This window comes from Xenopus laevis, chromosome 9_10L, assembly GCF_017654675.1.
Source record: "Xenopus laevis strain J_2021 chromosome 9_10L, Xenopus_laevis_v10.1, whole genome shotgun sequence".
Lineage (NCBI taxonomy): Eukaryota > Metazoa > Chordata > Amphibia > Anura > Pipidae > Xenopus > Xenopus laevis.
Genome location: NC_054387.1, coordinates 14,600,892 through 14,626,380, shown reverse-complemented (window position 1 = coordinate 14,626,380; position 25,489 = coordinate 14,600,892). Strand labels below are relative to the sequence as shown.

The following is a 25,489-nucleotide window of genomic DNA, read 5'->3' as shown; positions in this document are numbered from 1 at the left end:
CCTGGAACTATAGCAGGGTGACTGTTACCCCAATGTTTCTATATATCTGTAACCTTGTTATGAGCTAAAGGGGGCCCAGCCTGAAGGCCGTTAGGGGGAGATTTGGGGTGAGTGCTTATTTGTGTCCTGGGTATCCCTGGAACTATAGCAGGGTGACTGTTACCCCAATGTTTCTATATATCTGTAACCTTGTTATGAGCTAAGGGGCCAGTCTGAAGGTCAGTTAGGGGGAGATTTGGGGTGAGTGCTTATTTGTACCCTGGGTACCCCTGGAACTATAGCAGGGTGACTGTTACCCCAATGTTTCTATATATCTGTAACCTTGTTATGAGCTAAGGGGGCCCAGCCTGAAGGTCAGTTAGGGGGAGATTTGGGGTGAGTGTTTATTTGTGCCCTGGGTACCCCTGGAACTACAGCAGGGTGACTGTTACCCCAATATTTCTCTTTAAATATAACCTTGTTATGAGCTAAGGGGACACTACAGAAATGGATTATAGTGAAATATTCTTCAACCCTCATGTAAGTATAAAAAAAACATTTTGAATAGTAATAACAATTTAATAAAATATAGTTGGTGACAAATGATCACTCTTTATTAGATGTGAAACAAATTGCACTAAAAAGGTAGTCAGACGGGGAACATGTTACAGACAAGTTGTCACGAGGAACGGTTATATGTCTCTCTCAAATGCACAGACCAACGAAGCAATTTCGGGTGACAAAAAAAGAAACAAAAAGAAAGTGTGTCCTGTATTGAAACTGGTATGTGACCAGCTTGAGTCTTTATCAGCTTGTCCAGCTCCACTGAAAAGACAAAGCGAGTTCCATGATTGTCGTTTGGTGATGGAGCCGATTGGTTTTTGTTGAAAAGAAAGAGTTTGTTGTAATCACTGTCCCTGGTTTGATTGTCAGCTTGGGGCCTTCAGTGGAAGATAGAAGGACGTTTCTATAGAATGTGCTCCCTTCTGTTCCCCAGTGAGGTGAAGGATTGTCAGAAACCCAAGAGATCCCACTTATTTAATAAGAGAGAGAGAAAGTCATTGTCTTTCAGCGGCTTCTCAGCTCACAATTACAGCAACGGATCCATTTCCTCTGCTGATTTTACCTTGTGTCCATGTGACGGCATTGAGCAGTCTTCTCTCCCAGTCTTCTCTCCCAGTCTTCTCTCCCAGTCTTCTCTCCCCAGTCTTCTCTCCCCAGTCTTCTCTCACCAGTCTTCTCTCCCAGGAGCAGCTAAAACACCGCCGTGCGCTCTGGTCGAGTTGAGATTTAGGCAAGTGCCAGAGCGCACCATGATTCCTGGCGTAGGGGGACTGATTGCTGGCTGAGAGCGCTGGGACTGTAAGTGTATTCCTCGGGGATGTATTTTAGCTCGTGGGACCCGTTGACCAGATCATCTGTTTGACTCTGGCCCTGCAAATAAAAATATAGGAGACCATCAGCAATGGGGTAAATGAAAACAAACGTGTTTGGACCTTGTACAGTATAAGCAGAACCATCGTGTTTTCTGGTGCAACTAGTTTTGGTTGTGTAATGAGTGGGCTCTTAGTAGGGTTGCCACCCAGCCAGTATTGTATCGGCCTAGCCAGTAAAACACCTGCCGGGGCCGGAATTACAAATATACTTGCAATGTAAATTTGTAATACCCTTAAAAAGACCCCTTGGCCCGCCCCCCAATCCCCTGGAAACTTGACTTTTGTTCTCCTTCTTGCAATCTCCGCCCCTTCAGCTCGGTATTTGGAATTTTTCAGCAGGATTCGGATTCAGCCGAATCCGTGTGCCCAGGCCAAACCAAATACGAATCCTAATTTGCATATGCAAATTAGGGACAGGGAGGGAAATCGCATGACTTTTTGTCACAAAACAAGGAAGTAAAAAATGGTTTCCCCTTCCCACCCCTAATTTGCATATACAAATTAGGATTCGGTATTCGGACAAATCTTTTGCGAAGGATTTGGTGGTTCGGCTGAATCCAAAATAGTGTTTTCGGTTCGGTTCATCCCTATTATAAAGTATAAGTATTAAGCAGCAACACTGAATTTGTTCCGAGAGACAAACACAACACCCCGAATGGCCACACACAATCCTCGTCACTTATTGCCCAGACACACAGGGAGGTTATTTACTAAAATACGAATTTATCAAATTTTTTTATTAAACAGAGCGCGACCATCTACGATTTTGCCTTATTTATCATTCAAATTACTCACTAACTTACAAATAAATCAGATCGCAGAAAGACTCGATAAAATCGAGCGATAACAAGAATCATTTGATTTTTTTTCAGGCTTTTCACCCGGTTTATTGCCCGAGAACCCTGATTTTTTTGTTTTATTATTGGGCTAAACCCAGTGCAGACTAAAATATCTTCAAACTGAGACTTATACACAACCGCAATGGGGTTGAGAGATGCTGGATTTTTTTGAGCTTTGGGCTTTTGGCAGCATCAGGGTATAATTTTGGCAAAAAAGCCCGACCAGAAAAATTTGAGTTTTAGTAAATAACCCCCATAATGTATAAAGTTCTGATCCAGTGACTTACCTGGGAGACTGGTACGATAGCCTGCCCTGGATAGTGGGATGTGATGTTGGGTTCGGTTTTTAACACAGGCGTGGGGTCGGTATTTGTAACTGAAGACGGGGAGTTGTTGGCCGATGTTGAGGAGCCTTGGAAATAAAATCAGAGCCAAATCAATATTTAATCATTGATAAAAATGTCTGTTAGAAGAAGTATCTGACAGTCAGGATAGAAGCAGAGGAGAAGAGAGATCTGTGCTGGTGAAAGAGCAACGTTTTGGTGTTGCCATATACCTATATGACAGTTTGTGTTTGGTCTGTGAATACCTGTGGAAGTCTTTCCTTTGCCGATATTTTTGGGCTTTCTTTTTCGGGTCTGAATACTTTCTTTCTTCATGGCCAGAGGACGAGGAACCTAAAGGGCAACACTTTCCATTACGATCATGAAACATACACAGTGTGACCTTATATATATAGTGTTGGGCTTTAGGCAGCCAATCAGGTTCTTAGTAACAGTGGGTGGGCAGCAATAAGCCTGGCTTATATACATATATTATAATAATATATATACAGACACCAGGTCCGGACTGAGAATTAAAATAGGTCCTGGCATTTCAGGTACACAGAGGCCCAAACAGCCCCCACCAGCCCACTAAATACTGACTTTCTATGGGACCTTATAGCAGCCCCTCTGGCATTTGCCAGAACCCACAGATTGCCAGTCCGGGCCTGACAGACACTTACCCCGTGTAGTTTCATGTACAATCCACACGCGTTACACACCGGCTCTCCTTCTGAGTTGCGCCTCCAGAGGGTTGTGGTGCTGGTGTGACAGTTTGTACAGCAAAGGCCAGCTCTCCGGGAGGAAGACTGTGGGACAGACAGACACAAGGCTTAACAACTGAACGCCAGAAGTAAAAGAGCTGACAGTTTTCTCTCTACGCCAATTACTGTGCAGCATCTCACAGATTCTTCAGACTTTTACTGCTACTATTACACTAAGGGGGATATTTATTAAACTCCCAATGCCAAAAAGCCAAAAGTTCGTTGTTTTCCAAAAATCCAAATTTTTTGTGAAAAAATTTTTCCGAGGATATCGAGGTATAGAATCCGAAAATCCTGCATCTCAGACCTGCCGAGGTTGTATATAAGTCAATGGGAGAAGTCCCAAAGATATCTTGATCTGCGCTGGGTTTCGCGCAATAATAGGAAAATTTTGTTGTTTTAGGGCAAAAATCAGAAAAATTCAATTTTCAAACCTGAAAAATTCGATTTTTTTCAGGTTTTTTCCCTGCACAAGAAATGTACGAGAAAATGTATTGATCAACAAGGGGAAAAAAACCTGTGTAGATTTGGTCAGGGTATTTTTCAGAAAACAATAAGATAAATTCGGACTTTAGGGGGGTTATTTACTAAACTCCAAATGCAAAAAAAATCTGAATTTTTCAGAATTTATTAAACGCCGAGAATGAAAAACTCAGAATCAGAAAATCCGGTATCTCAGACCTGTCGAGGTTGCATACAAGTCAATGGGAGAAGTCCCAATGGTGTTTTTCTGTGCGCTGGGTTTCGTGCAATACATTGAAGTTTTCAGAGTTCTCGGGTGAAAATTACGAAAAAATCATGAAAATTGGATGAAAAAATCAGAAAAATTTGTGAAAATCAGATTTTTTTCCTGCAAAGCAAATTTTCTGGAAAATGTAATAATAAATAAGCGTAAAAAACCCGAGCAGATTTGATCGGAGTTTGTAGCAGAAAATATTGAGACAAATTCGGACTTTGATAAATAACCCCCTAGGTGTGAAACACTGACCCCCTAAATTCACATTAAATTCACAATCTTTCCCCTTTGTAACATTGCTCCGCTGCTGTGGCCTAACTGGGAAGAGAGCACTAAACACTGGTGAAAGGTGATTGGACAAACTTTTGGATTTACTGCGTCGGATAAACCTGCACAGCAAGAGATTCACATTAGTGCAACACTGTTTCAGTGGTACTTGTGGTGAGAACCAACAGTGCAGAGAATAGCAAAGCGATACTGATTTCAGCAGGTAATATTATACTTTACTCACAATTACACTGAAACAAATAAAATCACTCTAATCTTCTTATTCTGCATACTATTTGTTATCATATTGATTTTTATGGTTTCTTGTGAAAACCAAATAAAATATTTCAAATACAAAAAATATAAAATCACTCAAAATGTGCAGTTGATATTGATTGGAAAGTTGCTTAGAATGACATTTTCTTATTCCAATTTGTATTGACTCTTTAATAAAACCATAAAACCATTTGATTTTATAAACTGCAGTATTTACTTCTATCCTGTACATGATAAAATAGTTTCTTGTGACCTCTAGACCATAATATATGAACTGCCCTCAAAAGCAGAAAAACTAATTTAAAAAAAAATATTATAATATATTTATATAGACAGGTATGGGACCTGTTATCCAGAATACTGGGGGTTTTCTTAATAAGATAAGGATCTTTCCATAATTTTAGTCTTTGTATCTTAAGTCTACTAGAAAATCATATAAACATTAAATAAACCCAATTTTTTGGGTTTATTTAATTTGTTTATTTGCTTCCAATAAGGATTAATTATATCTTAGTTGGGATCAAGTACAAACTACTGTTTTATTATTACACAGAAAAGGGGAATCATTTTTTAAAAAATTGGATTATTTGGCTAAAATTGTGTGTATGAGAGATTGCCTTTTGCGTAATTTGGAGCTTTCTGGATAACGGGTTTCCAGATAACAGATCCCATACCTGTGTATATAATCACACTTTCCTGCTGAATTTACAGGGCTTCTAGAGTGTTATTAGACATTATGTATGAAACTAAACACTATGGGGCAGATTTATATATAAGGTCGAGGTGAATTTTCGAATGAAAAAAATTAGAATTTCAAGCAATTTTTTGTGTATTTCGACTAGGGAATAGCACAAATTCGATTCAAATTAAAAAAAATTTGAATATCGAAATTCGACTTTGACCGTTCGCTATCTAAAACCTGCCGAATTGCTGTTTTAGCCTATGGGGGGACCTCCTAGAACCTATTCGGAGTCAATCGAATTGAATGCGATATTCCTTTGATTCGTACAATTTGAATTCACCTGAAATACGGACCTATTTGATTGAAAACGGACCTATTCGACAAAAAAAATATTTCAGTTGGTCTTTCTGAATACAAATTTTGAAGTTTTTTTCAATTCGAAATTCGACCCTTGATAAATCTGCCCCTATATTTGTTATCATTATAACGATGTAGAAGTGCAGGTGAATATTAATAATCAGCCTCACTCGTCGGGGTCGCCCACTGCAGCCGAAACTCCAAAAAACCTCAAATTGCATTCGATTGTCCCGTATTCCACTAATGTGCAGCGTTACAGGGGATAAATGTTTATTTAAGTCAAATGCTGAAAGCGTTTCATGAGTAAAAGCCACTGACAGGGCAGACAATGTGTGTTAACATGCGGAGCAGTGAAACAATTTAGATGCAAGAGCTGAGTAAGTGTGAAGCTACGTGCGAGTGCTCCCCCCTAATGCGACGAGGCCCCTCCAGCTGACAGGCCGCAGCAAAGCGCAATAATATAACCAGCAAGAACAATTCCCCCTTCCCTGTGTTTATTGCGCTGCACTGGCAGGTGATGAATGGGGGTGAGCATTTAATTAGGGTCAAGTAATCAGAGATAAAATTCCCTCAAATGTCTCCTTTTCAAATGAATTGTGTGCCAGGCCCAGGCTACACACTTGTACAAACCATTCATCCTACAAACTACACACAACTGATCCAGAAACTATTAACTGAGCTTTGTTTTTCTTCTTTTGGGGTGAATGTGTGATGAAAAATGTGCTCTTTTTATATGCTAGCAAACTGAAATACAGGTATGGGACCCGTTATCCAGAAAGCTCCGAATTACGGAAAGGCCGTCTCCCATAGACTCCATTTTATCCAAATAATCCAAATTTTTTAAAATGATTTCCCTTTTCTGTGTAATAATTAAACAGTACCTTGTACTTGATCCCAACTAAGATATAATTAATCCTTATTGGAAGCAAAACCAGCCTATTGGGTTTATTTAATGTTTATATGATTTTCTAGTAGACTTAAAGTATGAAGATCCAAATTATGGAAAGATCCCTTATCTGGAAGACCCCAGGTCCAGAATTTTTAAAAATAATTTCCCTTTTCTCTGTAATAATAAAACAGTAACTTGTACTTGATCCCAACTAAGATATAATTAATCCTTATTGGAAGCAGAACCAGCCGATTGGGTTTAATTAATGTTTACATGGTTTTCTAGTAGATTTAAGGGATGATAATCCAAACTACAAGCATTCTGGATAACAGGTCCTATACCTGAACAGATGTTTTGTGATTATTTAGAACAGAATCATACAGGATACCTTAAGGGGCATATTTATCAAGGGTCGAATTTGAAAAACTTCGAAATTCAAATTCAAAAAGACCAACCGAAATTAAGTCGAAGGTTTTTTTTGGCCAAAAAGGTCAGTTTTCGAACTAATAGGTCTGTATTCGGCCGAAAAAAACCTTAGATTTTTCAAAGTCCACCAATTGACTCCAAATAGGTTCTAGGAGGTCCCCCATAGGCTAAAACAGCGATTCAGCAAGTTTTAGATGGCAAATGGTCAAAGTCGAATTTTTAAAGAGACAGTACATGATAAATTTCGATATTCAAATTTTCTGTTCGAATCGAATTTGAACTATTCCCTAATCGAAGTACACAAAAAATAGCACGAAATTCGACCTTTGATAAATCTGCCCCTAGGTGTATAATATATATATATATATATATATATAGATATATATATATATATATATATATATATATATGTTTGTTTTTAACAAAGAAATCATATATAGATTTCCTGTGTTAAATTATAATATATATATATATATATATATATATATATATATATATATATATATATATATATATATTATAATTTAACACAGGAAATCTTTTTTAACTTGACAAGTATTTATTTACATAGATAATTATTATAAATGTAATCACTTTAGCCGTTTTATCTCTATAATCCTCCCAAGTGTGACCTTCTCAGATCCCCATAAATATTCACTGCATGTTGGCACTGCACCAATTTTTATTCACAACAAAAAGAAAACAACAATGGGACACCGACGTGCAGTTTTGAAATATATATCTATTTTTTTTTTAATTAGATATTTAAGAATAAATCAGATTTTTTTACATTTTGTGAAAAATATATATTTATATGTATTTAAGATTTAAAAAATAAAAAAGAATGAGCTTTGTTTTAAATATCTATAAATTGAAAAAAAAATATTGGATTTTCAAAATATAGATATTTGAATTATTATTGAATATTTTAACACGGTTAAGAAAATTAAAATGTGATTCTTTAGATCTTTAATATCAACAATATATTTTTATGAATTGAAAAAATGGATTTTCTAAATATTTTTATATATTTTAGATTTCGAAAATATTTTTGGGAACTTTTTTTTTATAGTTTTCAAGATTTAACAATAAATCCCACCATTTTTTTTCAATCAACAAATGTATATGGGGCTGTTAAAATGATCACGACTTGTGTTGTAATATAGAAACTGTTTAATGTGGTCTAATTATAAAGAATCATTTAAATTACTGCCAAAAGTTTATCTTGTTTTGTTTTTTTTTTTAAATAAAACATTTTGCAATATTCTAATATCTCATGTGAAATTGCAATTAATCCAGTAAGATATTGATCTGGGTCAAGGGATAAATGATTTGATTGCATTTAATCTGAAATTAATCAGCCAGTGCATTGTCTATAAGGTTCTATATACAGGCGTATTTATACTGCTTATATTGTTTTTAGGATTAAATTGTTATTGATATACAATAGTGTACAGTGGAAGTAAAGGTGAAATTCATAAATTCCTAATTATATCAATATCCTAATTACATCTAGGGGCAGATTTACTAAGGGTCAAATTTCTATGTTAAAAAAAACATCGAAATTCGACCCTCGAATTGAAATCCTTCGACTTCGAATATCTAGGTCAAAGGTTTTTTACTGTATTTGATCGAATAGAAATCGTTTCGCTCGAACAATTAAATCGTTTGAATCGAACGATTTTAATGGATCGGTCGAAGGATTTCTATTCGACTAAAAAGAAAAGTGCTGTGGAAGGTCCCCATAGACTAACATTGCACTTCAGTAGCTTTAACTTGGTGATGTGGTAAAAGTTTTTTTTAAAGAGACAGTACTTCAATTATCGAATGGTCGAATTGTCTAGCGACTTTTACTTCGAAACGTTCAAATCGAAGTCGAATATAGTCTATTCGATCGTCGAAGTACCCAAAAACTGACTTACTTTTTGACATTCGAACCATTCACTCGAGCTTAGTAAATCTGCCCCCTAATGTTCTTTGGGTGAGATTTAGAATGAATTTTGCCATTGGCTTCTAAAACTATGTGGCGTTTTTTTTTTGTTTTGTTTTGTTTTTATTAGAATTTCATTTGTTAGGTAGACTTAGAAAGATGCCATGCTGTCATGGCCAGAGACTTCAGCCCACCCAGTAATAGTTACTATATACTAGTTATAGAAGAGGAATTAATTAGTATGGTATATATAAAATATACACAAAAACACAATAAATAAAGAGTATGTATATATATATATATACACTCACATACATGTTATGTTATCTTGTTATTAGCTAAAGGGATCAGAGCATATGTTTGACAATAAAAGTATGTATAAATACAAATATACAGAGTAGGAATGTTCTGGGCACACAATAAGCTATACCCTCATACTGTACTGTCTAAGGGAAACAATATGGCACCTCCTTCCCATATGTATAAATACAAATATACAGAGAAGGAATGTTCTGGGCACACAATAAGCTATACCCTCATACTGTACTGTCTAAGGGAAACAATATGACACCTCCTTCCCATATGTATAAATACAAATATACAGAGAAGGAATGTTCTGGGCACACAATAAGCTATACCCTCATACTGTACTGTCTAAGGGAAACAATATGGCACCTCCTTCCCATATGTATAAATACAAATATACAGAGAAGGAATGTTCTGGGCACACAATAAGCTATACTCTCATACTGTACTGTCTAAGGGAAACAATATGACACCTCCTTCCCATATGTATAAATACAAATATACAGAGAAGGAATGTTCTGGGCACACAATAAGCTATACCCTCATACTGTATTGTCTAAGGGAAACAATATGGCACCTCCTTCCCATATGTATAAATACAAATATACAGAGAAGGAATCTTCTGGGCACACAATAAGCTATACCCTCATATTGTACTGTCTAAGGGAAACAATATGGCACCTCCTTCCCATATGTATAAATACAAATATACAGAGAAGGAATGTTCTGGGCACACAATAAGCTATACCCTCATACTGTACTGTCTAAGGGAAACAATATGGCACCTCCTTCCCATATGTATAAAGAGAAGGAATGTTCTGGGCACACAATAAAGCTCCCCATATAGACGCAAAGATTTTTCTTGCCGAATTACCGATTTTAGCAAACATTCAAATTATCGTGCGTTTAGTGGGATTCGAACGATTGTACATCTGTTGGCCAGGTTAAAAAAATCTTTGTCGGTCCCAGTGCAATCTATCTATGTTTGCAGGGCCAAGCAGGCAGCTCCCCTTTGTTTTCCTGGCAAATGGTCTTTTTAGTTGATGGACAATTCGTACAATCGTTTCGAGATAATCGTGATGACGATCGGATCTTTTAAAAATCTATGGCAAGCTTTATCTATACCCTTGTAACACAATGTATGACCCTTGTACTGCATTTACCCCACAAAGGAGCCCATCGATGTTGACTGGCCAATCCCATTCCTGCCTGTGATGTTCCTAAGTAGGGTCTGTGGGAGTTACTGGGCACATTGAAGCAGAAGGGTTAATAAATACTGTGTAAGTGGCCGAGGGATCAGAGACAGGCAGCCTCTCCATTAGCCGCTTCCAAAAATATTGTCTCTGAAAATGTTCCTCCCTTACTCCTAAATTTGCCTGTGAGTCAGTGATGGACGATGGCAGGGCCCCGGGGCTTGTCAAGGACAGAAGAAGAAGAACGATATTTTACTCCTAATTTCCTCTCAGTTTACTTTAAATGAAAGGGGCCGGTCAGATCTCCCTGGCAACATTGTGACCTTGTCTGGAAAAAGCCGCTCTCTCTAACTTTGAACTGCGCTGTTTATTTACATTAAAAAAAAAAAAAGAAGGAAAAAAATTCTAAAGAACATTCACCCAAATATGAAGGCCTCGTTACTTTCTCTGCCTCGTTAGTGTTTGGTAAATAGAAAAGACAGGGCCACAATGCACTATCCACAGTGTGAATATGGGGCAGCTGCAGCAATTCATTCAACTTTTATTTGTAAATACAATTACTACTGAAATCACTTCTCCTTCATTTCTATTCCCTGGTCTGACTTGTAAAATAATGTAGCAGAAGGCCGCAGTATAGGAAGCACAGGAGGCTGCAGATGTTTCAGTAGCAATTACATTCACAAACAACGTTACAACCAGCGAGAGAATTTACATTGGGACGTTAACAATGACATTATTTTTTATTCATTGTGTTTTTTCCAACATACATTGTATCTTCATATACTTCTCTAAGGAGTAAGATCTAGCATTAACTATAAATGTAACAAAAATAAATAAATAAAAATAAATTGTATATCTATGTAGGCTTTATGTTTTGATCTTATTATTATTATTATTATGTTTTGATCCTGTATTATTCTTTTCTCTCTCAGACTTCTTCATATTCTAAGTTATTAGTTATGAGGTTTCCTTTTATTCAGTCGTGCGACTGCTCCCCTGTGGGTTGAAAATAACATTTTTGCCTAATGAAAGAAAACCTAATCCTCAGCAACCCAATATACGTCTGATGAGCTGACACCCTTCTGACTGCCAGCGAACATTTAGTAAATGTGATCAAACTGGGAACCCTCTTAAAGGAATCCCCTGTTGGAATCTTAAAGGGATTCGGTCATGGTTTTTATAATGTAGTTTTTATTTCTAAATTACACAAATAAATAATTCACTCTACAATATAAAATTTAATTCCTGAACCAGCAAGTGTATTTATTTAGTTGTAATATTGGTGTGTAGGTGCATCTCAGGTCATTTTGCCTGGTCATGTGCTTTCAGAAAGAGCCAGCACTTTAGGATGGAACTGCTTTCTGGCAGGCTGTTGTTTCTCCTACTCAATGTAACTGAATGTGTCTCAGTGGGACCTGGATTTTACTATTGAGTGCTGTTCTTACATCTACCAGGCAGCTGTTATCTTGTGTTAGGGAGCTGCTATCTGGTTACCTTCCCATTGCTCTGTTGTTAGGCTGCTGGGGGATGATATCACTCCAACTTGCAGTACAGCAGTAAAGAGTGATTGAAGTTTATCAGAGCACAAGTCACATGACTGGGGCAGTTCGGAAACTGACAATATGTCTAACCCCATATTAGATTTAAAAAAGAAATATAAAAAAATCTGCTCTTTTGAGAAATGGATTTCAGTGCAGAATTCTGCTGGAGCAGCACTATTAACTGATGTGTTTTTTCCCATGACCGTATCCCTTTGATATAGATCTTGCCTGTAGATTTGGTCAGGAATAAGGTCGACAGTCGCCATGAACTGATCTTTCATGGAAATGACCACCTTGAAATAATTTGTATTGGGCTAATCCAATCGTCTGGCCCTCGGGAAAACAATCAGGTCATAATTAGAGATATGCAGATCAATATCCCGCGGGGCCCTTGTGAGAGACGAACCAATATTAGCTGCTGACTTGGCAGCTTGTTGGTCAGTATAAAAGTGTCCAGTTCACAAACGGGTTAATTCAGTAAAATTACAAATAGGAATGTCTCAGTATTTGGGATCCTAGAGCCCAGGACATTGGGGGCAGATTTATCAACGGTCGAGGTGAATTATCGAATTTATTAAATTGGAATTAGAGCTATTTTTTGTGTACTTCGACTAGCGAATAGTCCAAATTTGATTCGAATTTGCAAAAAAATAGAAAATTCGAATATCGAAATTTATCATGTACTTCTACCATTCGCCATCTTAAACCTGCTAAATTGCTGTTTTAGCCTATGAAGGACCTCCTAAAAACTATTTGCAGTCAATCAATGTTTGTTTTTTTGGGAAAAACTTCTCATCGAATTCGATCGAATACGATGTTCCTTAGATTCGAGCAATTTGAATTTGGTCGAATACGGACCCAAAAAAACCTTAGATTCAATTTCGGTTGGTCTTTTTGAATTCGAATTTTGAAGTTTTTTCAATTCGACCCTTGATAAATATGCCCCTGGGTGTGATTGGGCACATATCTGTGGTACTACTCTCTGGGCAGCAGCTATTTCTCAATTTTCCTTTATCTTCCCGGGAGATCTGATAGCAGCGCCGTCACGTGAATGATATTAACCCTTTTTGTTCCGGGTGGTATGAAACTAGTTCTGCATTATTATATATATATATGTTATATATATATATATATATATATATATATATATATATATATAACAAAAAGTAGGCTGCTGGCTGAAGATACTGGGGGTTACAGTTCACAGCAGATGCAAATGTCCCAAGTTCAACGTTGCTTTGTCCCTTTCGGGGGCCCTTGTCTTTTGGGAAGGGTTAATTACGAGCGCCTCACAGCATGATCCAGTTTCCACCTGGGTTATCTAAGTTCTTTCTATTGTCCCCGTGTGACTGTTTGCTGATCACTGTAACAACGACAATAGGGAGTGTGTGTATATAGTGAGCCAATGAGCCGGCACTCAGTGCCACTTATTATACACAACACATTTGTATTCCCATTAGAACTGTATTACACTATCTGTGCTTTGTATTCGGGAATGGTCCTGCAAGCGGCATATTTACTCATTAACCCTTACAGTAAGGCAAATGTTTGGACTGTACAACTGCAGCAGAAATAACTGCCTGGGTCCATACATAATAACTAGACTTTTAGGGCTAGTCCACACGGGGAGATAGCGACGCGTTTGCGGTCGCGGCGACAAAGCGCCGCGACAGTCGCCGCAGGCGACAGTTTTGTATGGGCGCCTATGTAAAAACGCCTGTGCTAACCACACGAGGCGATGCGCTTTTCAACAGTCGCCTGAAAAAAGCCTGGCGAGGCATTTTCAGGCGACTGTTGAAAAGCGCATCGCCTCGTGTGGTTAGTACAGGCGTTTTTACATAGGCGCCCATACAAAACTGTCGCCTGCGCCGGTCGCCGCGACCGCAAACGCGTCGCTATCTCCCCGTGTGGAATAGCCCTTAGACTAATTACCCAGGCTGCTGAATGCATTCAAAAGTATAGCAGTACCAGCAGCAACACTGTGACACTACTCATATGTATCCCACAATCTCGCCTTCAGATCTTCTAATCCACCCAATCAGCCCAGATATTTGGGAATAGATCATTTTGAGCTTGTGACGCTGCACACGTTTAGAAATCAGTTGGACACAGACTTAAAGGGGTGCTTTACCTAAACTTTTAGGGGGATATTTACTAAACTCTGAATGCAAAAATCACGAAAATATGTGTGATTTCTTTTTTTTATAAAATTGGACTTTAAAAAATCACCAATTTCTCGGAATTTATTAAACCCCAAGGATGGAAAAGTCCGAATCAGAAAATCCTGCATCACAGACCTGTCGAGGTTGCATACAAGTCAATGGGAGTCGGAGTCCCAATGATTTTTTTGATGTGCGCTGGGTTTCATTTAATACCCCAAAGTGTTTTGGCAAAAATCTGAGTTTTCGGGTGCAACAAAAATTCGAAAATCAGAGGAAAAATCTGAAAAAAATTTGAAAATCTGATTTGGAGTTTGTGGCAGAAAATATTGAGATAAATTTGGACTTTGATAAATAACCACCTTAGTATGTTATAGAATGGCCAATTCTAAGCAATTTTTAAGTTGGCTTTCATCTTTTCTTTGTTATGGTTTTTGGATTATTTGCCTTCTTCATCCGACTTTTTTCCAGCTTTTAAATGGGGGTCACTGAACCCATATAGTAAGTAAGACATAGTAAGTAAGTTAAGTTGAAAAAAAGACACACATTCATCAAGTTCAACCTTTGATCTCTATTTTAACCTGCCTAACATGCTCTGTGAGGCTACACATTAATTCTTATTGCTACTTTTTATTACTCATCTTTCTATTCAGGTCTCTCCTTTACATATTCCAGTCTCTTATTCAGATCAATGCAGGGTTGCTAGGGCCATTTGGACCCTAGCAACCAGACTGTTGAAATTGCAACCTGGAGAGCTGCTGAATAAAAAGCTAAATAACTCAGAAACCACAAATAATAAAAAATGAAAAACCAATTGGAAATTCTCAGAATACCACTCTCTATATCATACTAAACGTTAATTAAAGGTGAACAAGCCATGTAATGGACATTACAGTTGCAGGCTGGAGAGCCTACTTACCATATGTATTTACAGCAACAACCAAGACCCACAATTAAACGGAATGTTATACAGAGCAGGGAATGGAAATGTCTGTGAAAGTATATTGTAACTGCCCATAGAAAAGAACAGAGAGATCCGGGAGCCAAATTACTTTCAAATTACTGTCAGTGCTCAGTTGCCTGTTGTAACTCCCTAAAGATTCTGGGCAGCCGCAGGTTTGGTTAGACATACCCCTGTACACAACATACAAAACCTCAGGAATCCGGCTATTTCTACAGAACCCCTCCCTGATAAGCAGCAGTAAATTTATCTCCCACTTGTTATCTGGGAACATTGTTCCATATGAGCAGATGGAGACTGTGTATTGGGATTATGTTACTTTGCAGTGGCAACATCTTTACAGAGACACAGGCAAGCTTGGAAGATTAGTCGCCCAGCGAAAAAAAATTCTCTATGCGCGCGACTAATCTCCCCAAAATGCTTTCCCGTCATCAAGAATAGAAACCGTTGGCGGGAAGACATTATGAATGTCTTCAGATTTCCAATGTCGCCAGATGAGGAAACTTCAGGTGACTTTGGAAATCTGAAGCGATTCTTATGCCATCCTGCTGGCGATTTGTATTCTGATAATTGATAAAGGGCCCTGTGAGGCCCAAAACATTGCCATTTTTTGTCTATATGAGCTAATGAGCCAATAAGATTATAACATGAAATAATCATCATAATGATTAGAGCGCTGCAGTTACTGGATAAGGCAATTTGTATTCTTGCAATTTGTATCTCTTCTGGGAGATTTGTCGCCGCAGTAGAGAAGATTTGTCGCTGGACGACTAATCTCCCCGTCTGCCCCTAACCTAAAGGTATACGGGGGCTTGTTAAACATGAATAAATTGTGGCCTCACTGTTTGATGGAATTTACTACATAACATGCAGTAAATACAGAATATTATTGAGTTGACCCTATAGCAGTGATCCCCAACCAGTAGCTCTTGAGCAACATGTTGCTCCCCAATTCCTTGGATGTTGCTCCCAGTGGCCTGAAAGCAGGAGCTTATTTTTGAATTCCAGGATTGGAGGCAAGTTTTAGTTGTATAAAAACCAGGTTTGCTGCCAAACAGAGTCTCAATGTAGGTTGACAATCCACATCAGTGGTGTAACTACCGGGGGAGCAGGGGGTTCGATTGGGCCAGGGCCCGCACCCCCTCAGGGCCCCCCTGGCAGCTCACGCGCCACGATTCCCGGCGGTTCCGGGTGTACGGAGGGCCCGGCAGCGCGTCCCCCGCCAGGGCCCGCCCCCCTCTAGTTACGTCACTGATCCACATAGGGGCTACCAAATGGCCAATCACAGCACTTATTTGGCCCCCCAAGAACATTTTTCATGCTTGTGTTGCTCCCCAACTCCTTTAACTTCTGAATGTTGCTCACGGGTTCAAAAGGTTGGGGATCCCTGCCCTATAGCATTCATATGTAGCTTCTATTGTATAAGAGAGGATACTTACTCTTGCTCTACGTTACTGAGAATCAGCATGAGAGAGAGAGAGAAAGAGAAAAACATGAGAGATAAATGACAAAACTGCTACAAATACTCGTCTACAACTTCAACTTCCCCTTAAAATGCGCCTTCCCTGCTCTGTTCCTAATGAGTTTAGCAGAAGTGGATATTTAGGGGGGTCAAGCTGCAGAGCAATTGCACCTCACAAGCCTTTCAGAGCGAGACAGTCGGCACTTACAGGCCCTTAGCGTCGCATTTCACAGGGATAAGTAGGAAAGGGCACTCTCGCACCTCTCCGGAAAGCTTCATAGTTTGTGTTAATCTAAAGCAACTGTCTCTCAGACTGTGTTCCCAGACTGTGCCTGAATGGGGCGGCCAATTTAGCAGCCCAGGCACCGAACACAAAGCAACGAGCAGTCCCCACAGGAGATCTCTTGCCATCAATCTGTCCTGCCACAAAGGCCAACGCAACAGACATATATAAAACATATTTTAATATCCATTAGTAATGGATCTAAGAGACGGCAAAATCAGTGACAGACCTTCCCGAGAATGAGGCTGCGCTCCCTCCAGTAGGGAAGTTCTGGCCTGTGCTCCTTTATTTTTACATTATGTCTCTGAATTTGTGTTAAAACTATATGCCCAAATGTAGTTTCACAGTAGAGGAGGTTGAAAAAAAGACAGGGTCAGGCTTCTGCCTCCCTAAATTGTATTTGATCCTCAGAAGGTGGTAAAAATAAAGCATCTCTATCTGCACAGTCACCAGAGGGAATCTTACCAGTCTTTTCTGTGGCTTGATTAGTGGTCTGTTGATGCCGTTCATTTTATGGTACAGCCCGCAGGCATTGCACAGGTAATGGCCTGTTCCATCTCTTCTCCACAGAGGGGTCGACATAGCCCCGCAGTTCACACATTCTCTTCCCTCTCCATGAAACTCTTCTAGGAACTCTGGAAAACAAAAGACTTTATGTTAGACACATAGACAGCGAGATGCCGAGTTGCTGGGTTACAGCTAAATGAAATAAAATCCAAGCTGCAGTCATATTTCCCCTACATATGTAATAAAATAGCAAGAATATAAGAGCGTTGCACTGCGTGATTTAACTCTGTAACTTCAGTTGGCTCTTAGGGAGATCAATCAGAGCCCAAATGGACAAGGAGTAATCGTTCTGATAGATTTTTTTCTTTGAGAGTGGTCTGGTCACATTGGAGTTTGACCCATGTCTATTTCATAAGGTGTCCTACTACTGCTGTGCTTCCTACACTGGGATACACAACAATGGAGATACCAAAACCGCTCCAAAGCCAGGCAGACCTCATTATACAGCTTTCAGTCTGACTGCTAGCTTCTCAACAGATCAACTGACTAATGGCCATAGACATAGCAATTACAATCTTCCAGGAAAGATCGTTCATTTCAATACACACGTGTAGAGCTGACTCGTCAGATATACAGATAGAAACAATAGAATTCTACCGAATTCAGCAGTAACAATGCACCGACTGATATCCAAGTCTTCTGCTGATATCAATTGGCTTGTCTCCCACCAACTGGCCATAGACGTGTAGATTTACCTTCATATTGGACCGGTGTTAGACTAGGCCGGCCCAGATCCGCTACTCAGTGGCGCGACCCCTCTTTGTCGGGGTAAAATCAAATTTTGCGCGTGCGCACTAACGGTGCACCACGCACATGCGCACTAATGTTGCACTGCACACTGACACGCATACACACATACAGGGGAACCGGAGCGCTGGAGCAGCAGGGGGGGGCCCAGGGCCAGTAGCCCTGGTGGGCCCCAAGCCCCCCAGTCCGACCCTGTATTGGACATACGATCGTTCGGTGCCATCTCCCGACCTGCCACTAACCATTCAGATCAAATAAAGTAGTAAAAGAACAGATCAGCCGCTGTTCTGCCCCTGACAGCAATCGTACGAAGGTTTATGTCCGACAAAAGCTGGTGACAGTCTCCCACTGATAGCGTCAGATTGGCAATACACGCAGAGATATTATTGACAGCTGACAGAAATTTTCTAACCTGGCCGATCGTCTGAATGTCCGATCACCATGGCACGAAAAATGACGGGACTCTCCATACACGGCCCAAGAAACGGAGATCCATACGATCAAATATTTGCGTCTATGGCCAACTCACTCACTGAATATCGTACGAAAATGACTTTTGTACAATATTATCGGCGCGTCTACGGCCAATATGAAATAGAAGTAAAATCTATGATACCCCATACAAGGTTACTGGCACTGTCAGTTGATGTGCTGAAGGCAAGCTGCAATGATGTGAATGTGCCCGGCTGAACCATAGCTACATGAGGAATAAAGGTGGCCATAGACACACAGATCCGATCATACGAATCGAGGATTGTGTGTGGCGTGTGCCGACATCTTTCGTCCGGTGGAGATCGGTCGTTTGGTCGATCGGTCAGGTTTGATTTTGACCCGACCGATCCCGCCGGAGCTCATGGCACATCGTAATCTGATCTTTCGGCCATACGTCCGAACAATCAGATTACCCCCCATGCCTGTTAATGGGAAAGATCCGCTCGTTTGGCAACATCGCCAAACGAGCGGATCTTTGCATCTATGGCCACCTTAAATACACACTGACCCTAAGATGTGCCTCATCATTAATTTAATTACATGTCAACATTTATGTGCTAAAATAAAAATTATACACTAAACACCTTAGGACTTGATATAGCAGCATGTATTATAGTCCGGTTAATGGCGCGACTACTGAACTCACAGAGCATGCTCAGACCTCTCCCCCGCCCCCTTATATTTTACCTGTGCCCCAGATGAGGTGTTTCAGTCACTATTCTTGGGGATATGCTAATATATGGGACTAATGGTTAACTCATTGCTTGCACAGAATGGGAGAGGTACTCCTAGGCCCTGACATTCATTCAGGCTTGTTCCAACCTTGAGTTAACCCTGTGTTTGCCACCTCACTCCCAATGGCTATTTGCAGACTGGGGGTTGGAATTGGGGCTGTAACCTCTGTAACTTCTTTATCACAGGCTGCATAGTGGCTTTAACCTTGTGAGTGCCAGAAAACTCCCACTACCTGATGGGTCAATTAACAGGTTAGCTAATTGGGATTAACCAGTTCATCTCCTCCAGGTGCCAACGAAACTCAGAGCTCAGCATGGAGCCAGAAGGGTTTCCCTGGGGGGCTCGGCAGAGCCAGGACTATAAATGATTAGTCCAATGTTATTGTAAGATGATAAAGAAAGGAGAGAGGGGGGAGATTGGACTCAAACACAGAGCTGTACATGCTGACTGCTGGCGACAGGCAGGCTGGGAGCTGATGGAATTCTTATGGCTCGGACACAGGGTGAGCTCCTAAAATAAGAATCTATCACCCCTAACTCCAGAGCTGACAAATGACAGACCCCAGCAGGGGGAGGGAGAGGGCAGCCCACCAGTCAATCTTAAAAGCTTCCCCAGCATCGAGGAAGAGCCTGAGCTGCGAGATTAATGGCTTTTGTGTGATCTGCACAAATATACACACACTTACATATACAAATACACAAACACACACACATTTATATGCACATACACAGATCATTCCTTATATTTATATACACAACACACATTCTTTTATATACACAGTGCAAGAACACAGGCTTGGATAGATACAGGACCAAATAGAGGGTCATGGGACAAATGTGTTTGTTGCTAAGGGACCTTGCCGGGTCAACGAAGAACTAGCACCACCATCGCAGCTGAAGTGAATTACAGGAGTGCAGTAAATACAACACATTACATTGTCCCATAAGAGCTCCAGAGACCTCTGTGTACAATTGTATAATATTATTATTATAATGTGGGCCGTAACCATATGGTATAGTGTACAACAGCATGGAAAAAGATGCACAGCTCTATAGCAAATTCTAAAACATGTATTCTCAAACCAACAGGAGATACTTCTAGTGCATAGACCCATTTACACAAACAAGACTGGATATGGGGGTCTTGCCACTAAACCTGAAACCTCATACTGGGGACTGTGCCCACACACACTCAATAGTGCTACAAATCCCTGCACACGATTATGTTCACACATTTAACTGCCTTGTGTATATATATATATATATATATATATATATATATATATATATATATATATATATATATATATATATATATATATATATATATACACACAAACATTCATACTACTTACTCCTTTGTACATATACACAAACATATATTTTTTTTAATTTCCTGGTATTTATATAGAGCTTTCCACAGAGGCTTTACAGAGATTATCATTCACATCAGTCCCTGCCCTAGTGAAATTTACAATCTAAGATCCCTGCCTGTATGTTTTTTGGATGTTAGGAGGACAGACATAGGGAGAACATACAAACTGCTTGTAGATGGTGCCCTGCCTGGAACCAAACTCAGGACCCCAGTGATGCAAGGCAGCTGTCCTACCCACTGAGCCACCATGCATTATAAAGCAAATAAAGTTAGGGCCGAATTGACATAGCGGGCGCCCCTAGGCCTGCAGGTCATTGCGCAAAGTTTCAGCATCAAGTCCAGAATACTGGAGATTGGTGCACAGAAAAATGCAAAAGCTATTGAATCTCCTGATAATCCCCAGTGCGTCTGATCCAATAAAGGTGTGGTTGTGTGGCATGCCGCCCTACTAAAATTTTGCTACCCAAGGCCCGGGCCTTTCCACAAATCCGGGCCTGAATAAAGTTCCCCCTCTTGGAAAATATAAGGATATTATAAGTTACAAAGGAGTTCCATGTCCATGACCTTATACAAGCTCGAGGGCAAAGGCAGAGTGGTTATATACAGGAACACAGAGGTGACTTCTAATATCCTCATATTTTGCAACACGAGGTACTTTATTTATTATAATACACAAGTTTTAGTGAGTCATGTGACAGAAATGACATCAGAACTCACCGTTTATAAGGATATAGGTTACAGGATATTCATGGCTCATGTGTATTATATATTAATACGTGTACATTAGCAGACAATGCTTGAGCCCACACAAACACTCATTTATGCAACTTACATATACACAATTGTGCCTACGCCAATACATGCATTCATAATACATTATTTTGCATAAGCACACCATTGTGCTACACAATACACACACACATAAACACTGCCCTGTACATATACACACAGGTTGTGCCTAACAAGCACACACATTTATATATGCTGCAATAGATCTAAAAATGTCAATCTCTCCCACACGGATGAGTCCTGAGAAAGAACATTTGACAGGCGGCGTAACATTAATTAAGTAAAGAACAGAATGTAGCAGTTGTGAAGGTAAATTATATTGTTATAATACACAAAAGCCATGAATATCTTATAAATTATATCCTTATAAACGGTGAGTTCTGATGTCATTTCTGTCACATGACTCACTGAAACTTGTGTATTATAATAAATAAAGTACCCCCAGTTGTAAAATATGAGGATATTAGAAGTTACCTCGGAGTTCCATGACCTGTATAAAAACACTCGGCCTTTGGCCTCGTGTTTTTATATGGTCATGAAACTCCTCGGTGACTTATAATATCCTTATATTTTACAAGAGGGGGTACTTTATTTATTATATAATTAGGGATGCACCAAATCCAGGATTCAGTTCGGGATTCGGCCTTTTTCAGCAGGATTCGGATTCGGCCGAATCCTTCTGCCAGGCCAAACCGAATCCGAATTTGCATATGCAAATTAGGGATGGGGGGGAATGTTTCCCCTTCCCACCCTAATTTGCAAAATCGCAAAGGATTCGGGGGTTCAGCCGAATAATAGATTCGGTGCATCCCTAGTTATAATCAGATTATATATAATCATAATTATATATAATTGACTACTTCGACCAAGACTACGACTTCGAATCAAACTTAAATTGTTCGACTATTCGACCATTCGATAGTCGAAGTACTGTCTCTTTAAAAAAAACTTCGACCCCCTACTTCGCTGCCTAAAACCTACCGAAGTGCAATGTTAGCCTATGGGGAAGGTCCCCATAGGCTTCCTAACAATTTTCTGAGGAAAATCGTTCGATCAATGGATTAAAATCCTTTGAATCGTTCGATTCGAAGGATTTAATCGTTCGATCATAGGAAATGCGGTAAATCCTTCGACTTTGATGTTTGAATGGATTTTACTTTGACGGTCAAATATCGAGGGTTAATTAACCCTCAATATTGGACCATTAGTAAATGTGCCCCCAAGTGTATAAACAGTTTAACACATATATACTAATACAAACACGCATAATCAGAAGTATACACATCACACATGGATCATATACATACAAGAATACTTTGTCAATACAAACTATAAACTTGTATTGACATTTATGTTTAACCAAAACTCATCATTTGCAATAAATACATAATATTATTATTATTATTATTAATAATAATAATAATAAAAGTTACCAAAAAAATCCAAATTTTTGTTTCCCCTTCAATTGCACTCATAGTGCAGGCAATTATAAAACATTACACAGACACACAAACATACTGGGTAACACCTATATAATCACACACGGGTACAAGCAGAATTAAAGAAACACTGAAGCTCGTATTTATAAAAATTCATGCTAAAAAAGAAACTGATTAAAGGAGTGTAATATTTCCCAACAAGCTGTAATGGTAAAGATTCATGTCAGCTCTTAGGTCCTTCATATAACAGAACAGCAGCACCCACTGTCTGTCTGTGCTAATATTGAAGTGATATAGACTGAATATGAATTCTGAAAAAAACAACACATATGTGCAAGATTTAAAGGAAAAGTAAACCTCTGATGTTTTCCTTTGCCGCTCTTTTTATCACAGTTCCTCCACTGGATCGTCAAATAAGATCAGCAAAAGAAAAAACAGAACCTAGTGCAAAAATTCAGTGCAATCAACAAAGTGTTACAACACTAATCTGTGTGTGTCTTGAACCATAGAAAGTCTATGCACCGATTTTTCGTGTTTGTTTTTAAGTGCTACAGTGATTTCTACAAGGGGCTATCTTCAAAATAAAATGATAATTAAAAAAAGAGCTTTTAGTGCCTGTTTCAAAAGGTAAAATGAATTAAAATGAGGTGCAATGAATTCATTTTACCTTTTGAAGCAAGCACTAAAAGCTCTTTGTTTGACTTAATTATCATTTTATTTTGGAGATAGCACCTTGTAGAAATCACTGTAGCACTTTAAAACACACACACGAAAAATCTGAGCATAGACTTTCTATGGTTCAAGACACACACAGATTAGTGTTGGAATATTAACAATATTGCACTAGGTTCTGTTATTTGTTTTTTTTTTCCATAGCCTGCGGCGCTGATCTTTAATTGTATCTTGTAAACAAAACCCTGCGCTGCGGACTGTGGCTACTTGCCCTAGAGCAGCCTTGAGCCACGGGCTGATTGCTTTGACATCAGTAATATTTAGGGTCAATTACTCCCTAGGAGAGATCACTTTCTGATAAGCTGACTTGTAGCTTTCCCCCTTATCTCTACCTGTCAAACCCAGCAGGGTATGGAACAGCAAAGCTAGAGGCAGCCGGCACTGAGAAAACTGTCAGTTATAGATCTGCCCAGCTCTCTAATGTCTCCACTTTATAAAGTGTGATCAGCGGTGCAAAGACACCCATTATACTGCATATATTTTACACTCAAACTAAACAGACACAGAAACTATTAGAAATGTGTGTTTATTTCCCCCTCTCCCATTCTCTTCACCACAAGTGACCTGGCCCATAAAACCACTTTATACATCAAAAAAGAAAGGAAGACTTGGTATTTCTATTGTTTACACCAGAGAGGCCGACCTGCGGTTCTACCCAGTGTCCTCAGCAATAAACTCTGCCATTGGGAATCTCTCAGGCAATATGTGGCAGTTTGTGCAATATTTCCAGGAAGCCGGTGATTCAAGGTTTCAGGAACTCGGAGGAGCTTTTTGTAGCAAAGGTTATTGTATAGAATGATAGAGCAGCAGATCAGCGCTATTAACCCCTATGTGACTTCCATAGCATTCTTGTTATTATGGCGTTTGATCCGTGTTTGTTCACCTTCCAAACACTTTTTCCAATTCAGTTGTTTTTAGATTGTTTCTCAGAAATAAAGACTTTCTTCAATTACTTTGCATTATTTATTTTTTAAATTTAGATTTTGGAAAAACAGTAAAAAATAAATAGTGTTTCAATCTGGCAGCTCATTAATTTGGGGTAAGGTCGCACCTGGAGATTCGGGGAGATTTAGTCGCCCGGCGACTAATCACCTCTACTTTGGGGCGACTAATCTCCCAGAACTGCTCCCCCGTGTCTTCTGCCTGCTTCAATGTAAAAAACGCCAATGCACTTGCGGCGCTTCGATTTCCGAAGAGACTTCGGGCGACTTCGGAAATCAAAATGCCACGAATCTCCAGGTATGCCCTTACCCTAAGGGCTAGTCCACACGAGGAGATTCAGGGAGATTTTGTCGCCTGGCTACTAATCGCCTCGTCTTTTGAGCAACTATCTCCCTGAACTGCCTCAGCGTTTTTCCCCATAGGCTACAATGAAAAGTCGCCTGCGCTAATGCACACGCAGTGATGCGTTTTCAATAGTTGCCCAAAGTTGCCTCAGTGAGGCACTGGAAGATTCGGGGAGATTTAGTCGCCTGGCGACTAATCGCCTCTTCATTTCTCGTGAGGCGACTTCAGAAAATGAATGGCTGCGTGTGCTTTAGCACAGGCGACTTTTCATGATAGCGGATGGGAAGACAGTTCGGGGAGATTGTCGCCCAGACGAAGAGGCGATTAGTCGTCAGGCGAATAAATCTTCCTGAATCTGCCTGTGTGTCACAACCTGTTACAATTCTGCAACAATTAGTTGATCCATTTCTAAGCAGCATCTCTGGACTATTAGCAACTATTGTATCAATTATAACATCTGCCTAATCCAGAGATTCTGCTCATCTGGAATAAAGATAAGAAATGTATCCATTAAATGT

At 39.5% G+C, this 25,489-nt stretch overlaps 1 protein-coding gene and 1 long non-coding RNA gene across 2 annotated transcripts in view; one reads left to right on the top strand and one right to left on the bottom strand.

Annotated features, from left to right (window-relative positions):
• The window catches only part of LOC108700924, a 147,332-nt gene that overhangs the window by 67,569 nt on the left and 54,274 nt on the right, over positions 1–25,489 (top strand). The window lies entirely within an intron of this gene.
• The window catches only part of gata5.L (GATA binding protein 5 L homeolog), a gene marked incomplete at its 5' end in the record, with an annotated part of 31,415 nt that continues 6,506 nt past the window's right edge, over positions 581–25,489 (bottom strand). Inside the window, 5 exon segments of the mRNA NM_001086362.1 lie at positions 581–1,413; positions 2,542–2,666; positions 2,844–2,931; positions 3,261–3,386; positions 17,275–17,444. Coding sequence (NP_001079831.1) covers positions 1,270–1,413; positions 2,542–2,666; positions 2,844–2,931; positions 3,261–3,386; positions 17,275–17,444 — 653 coding nt within the window. The 3' untranslated portion in view covers positions 581–1,269.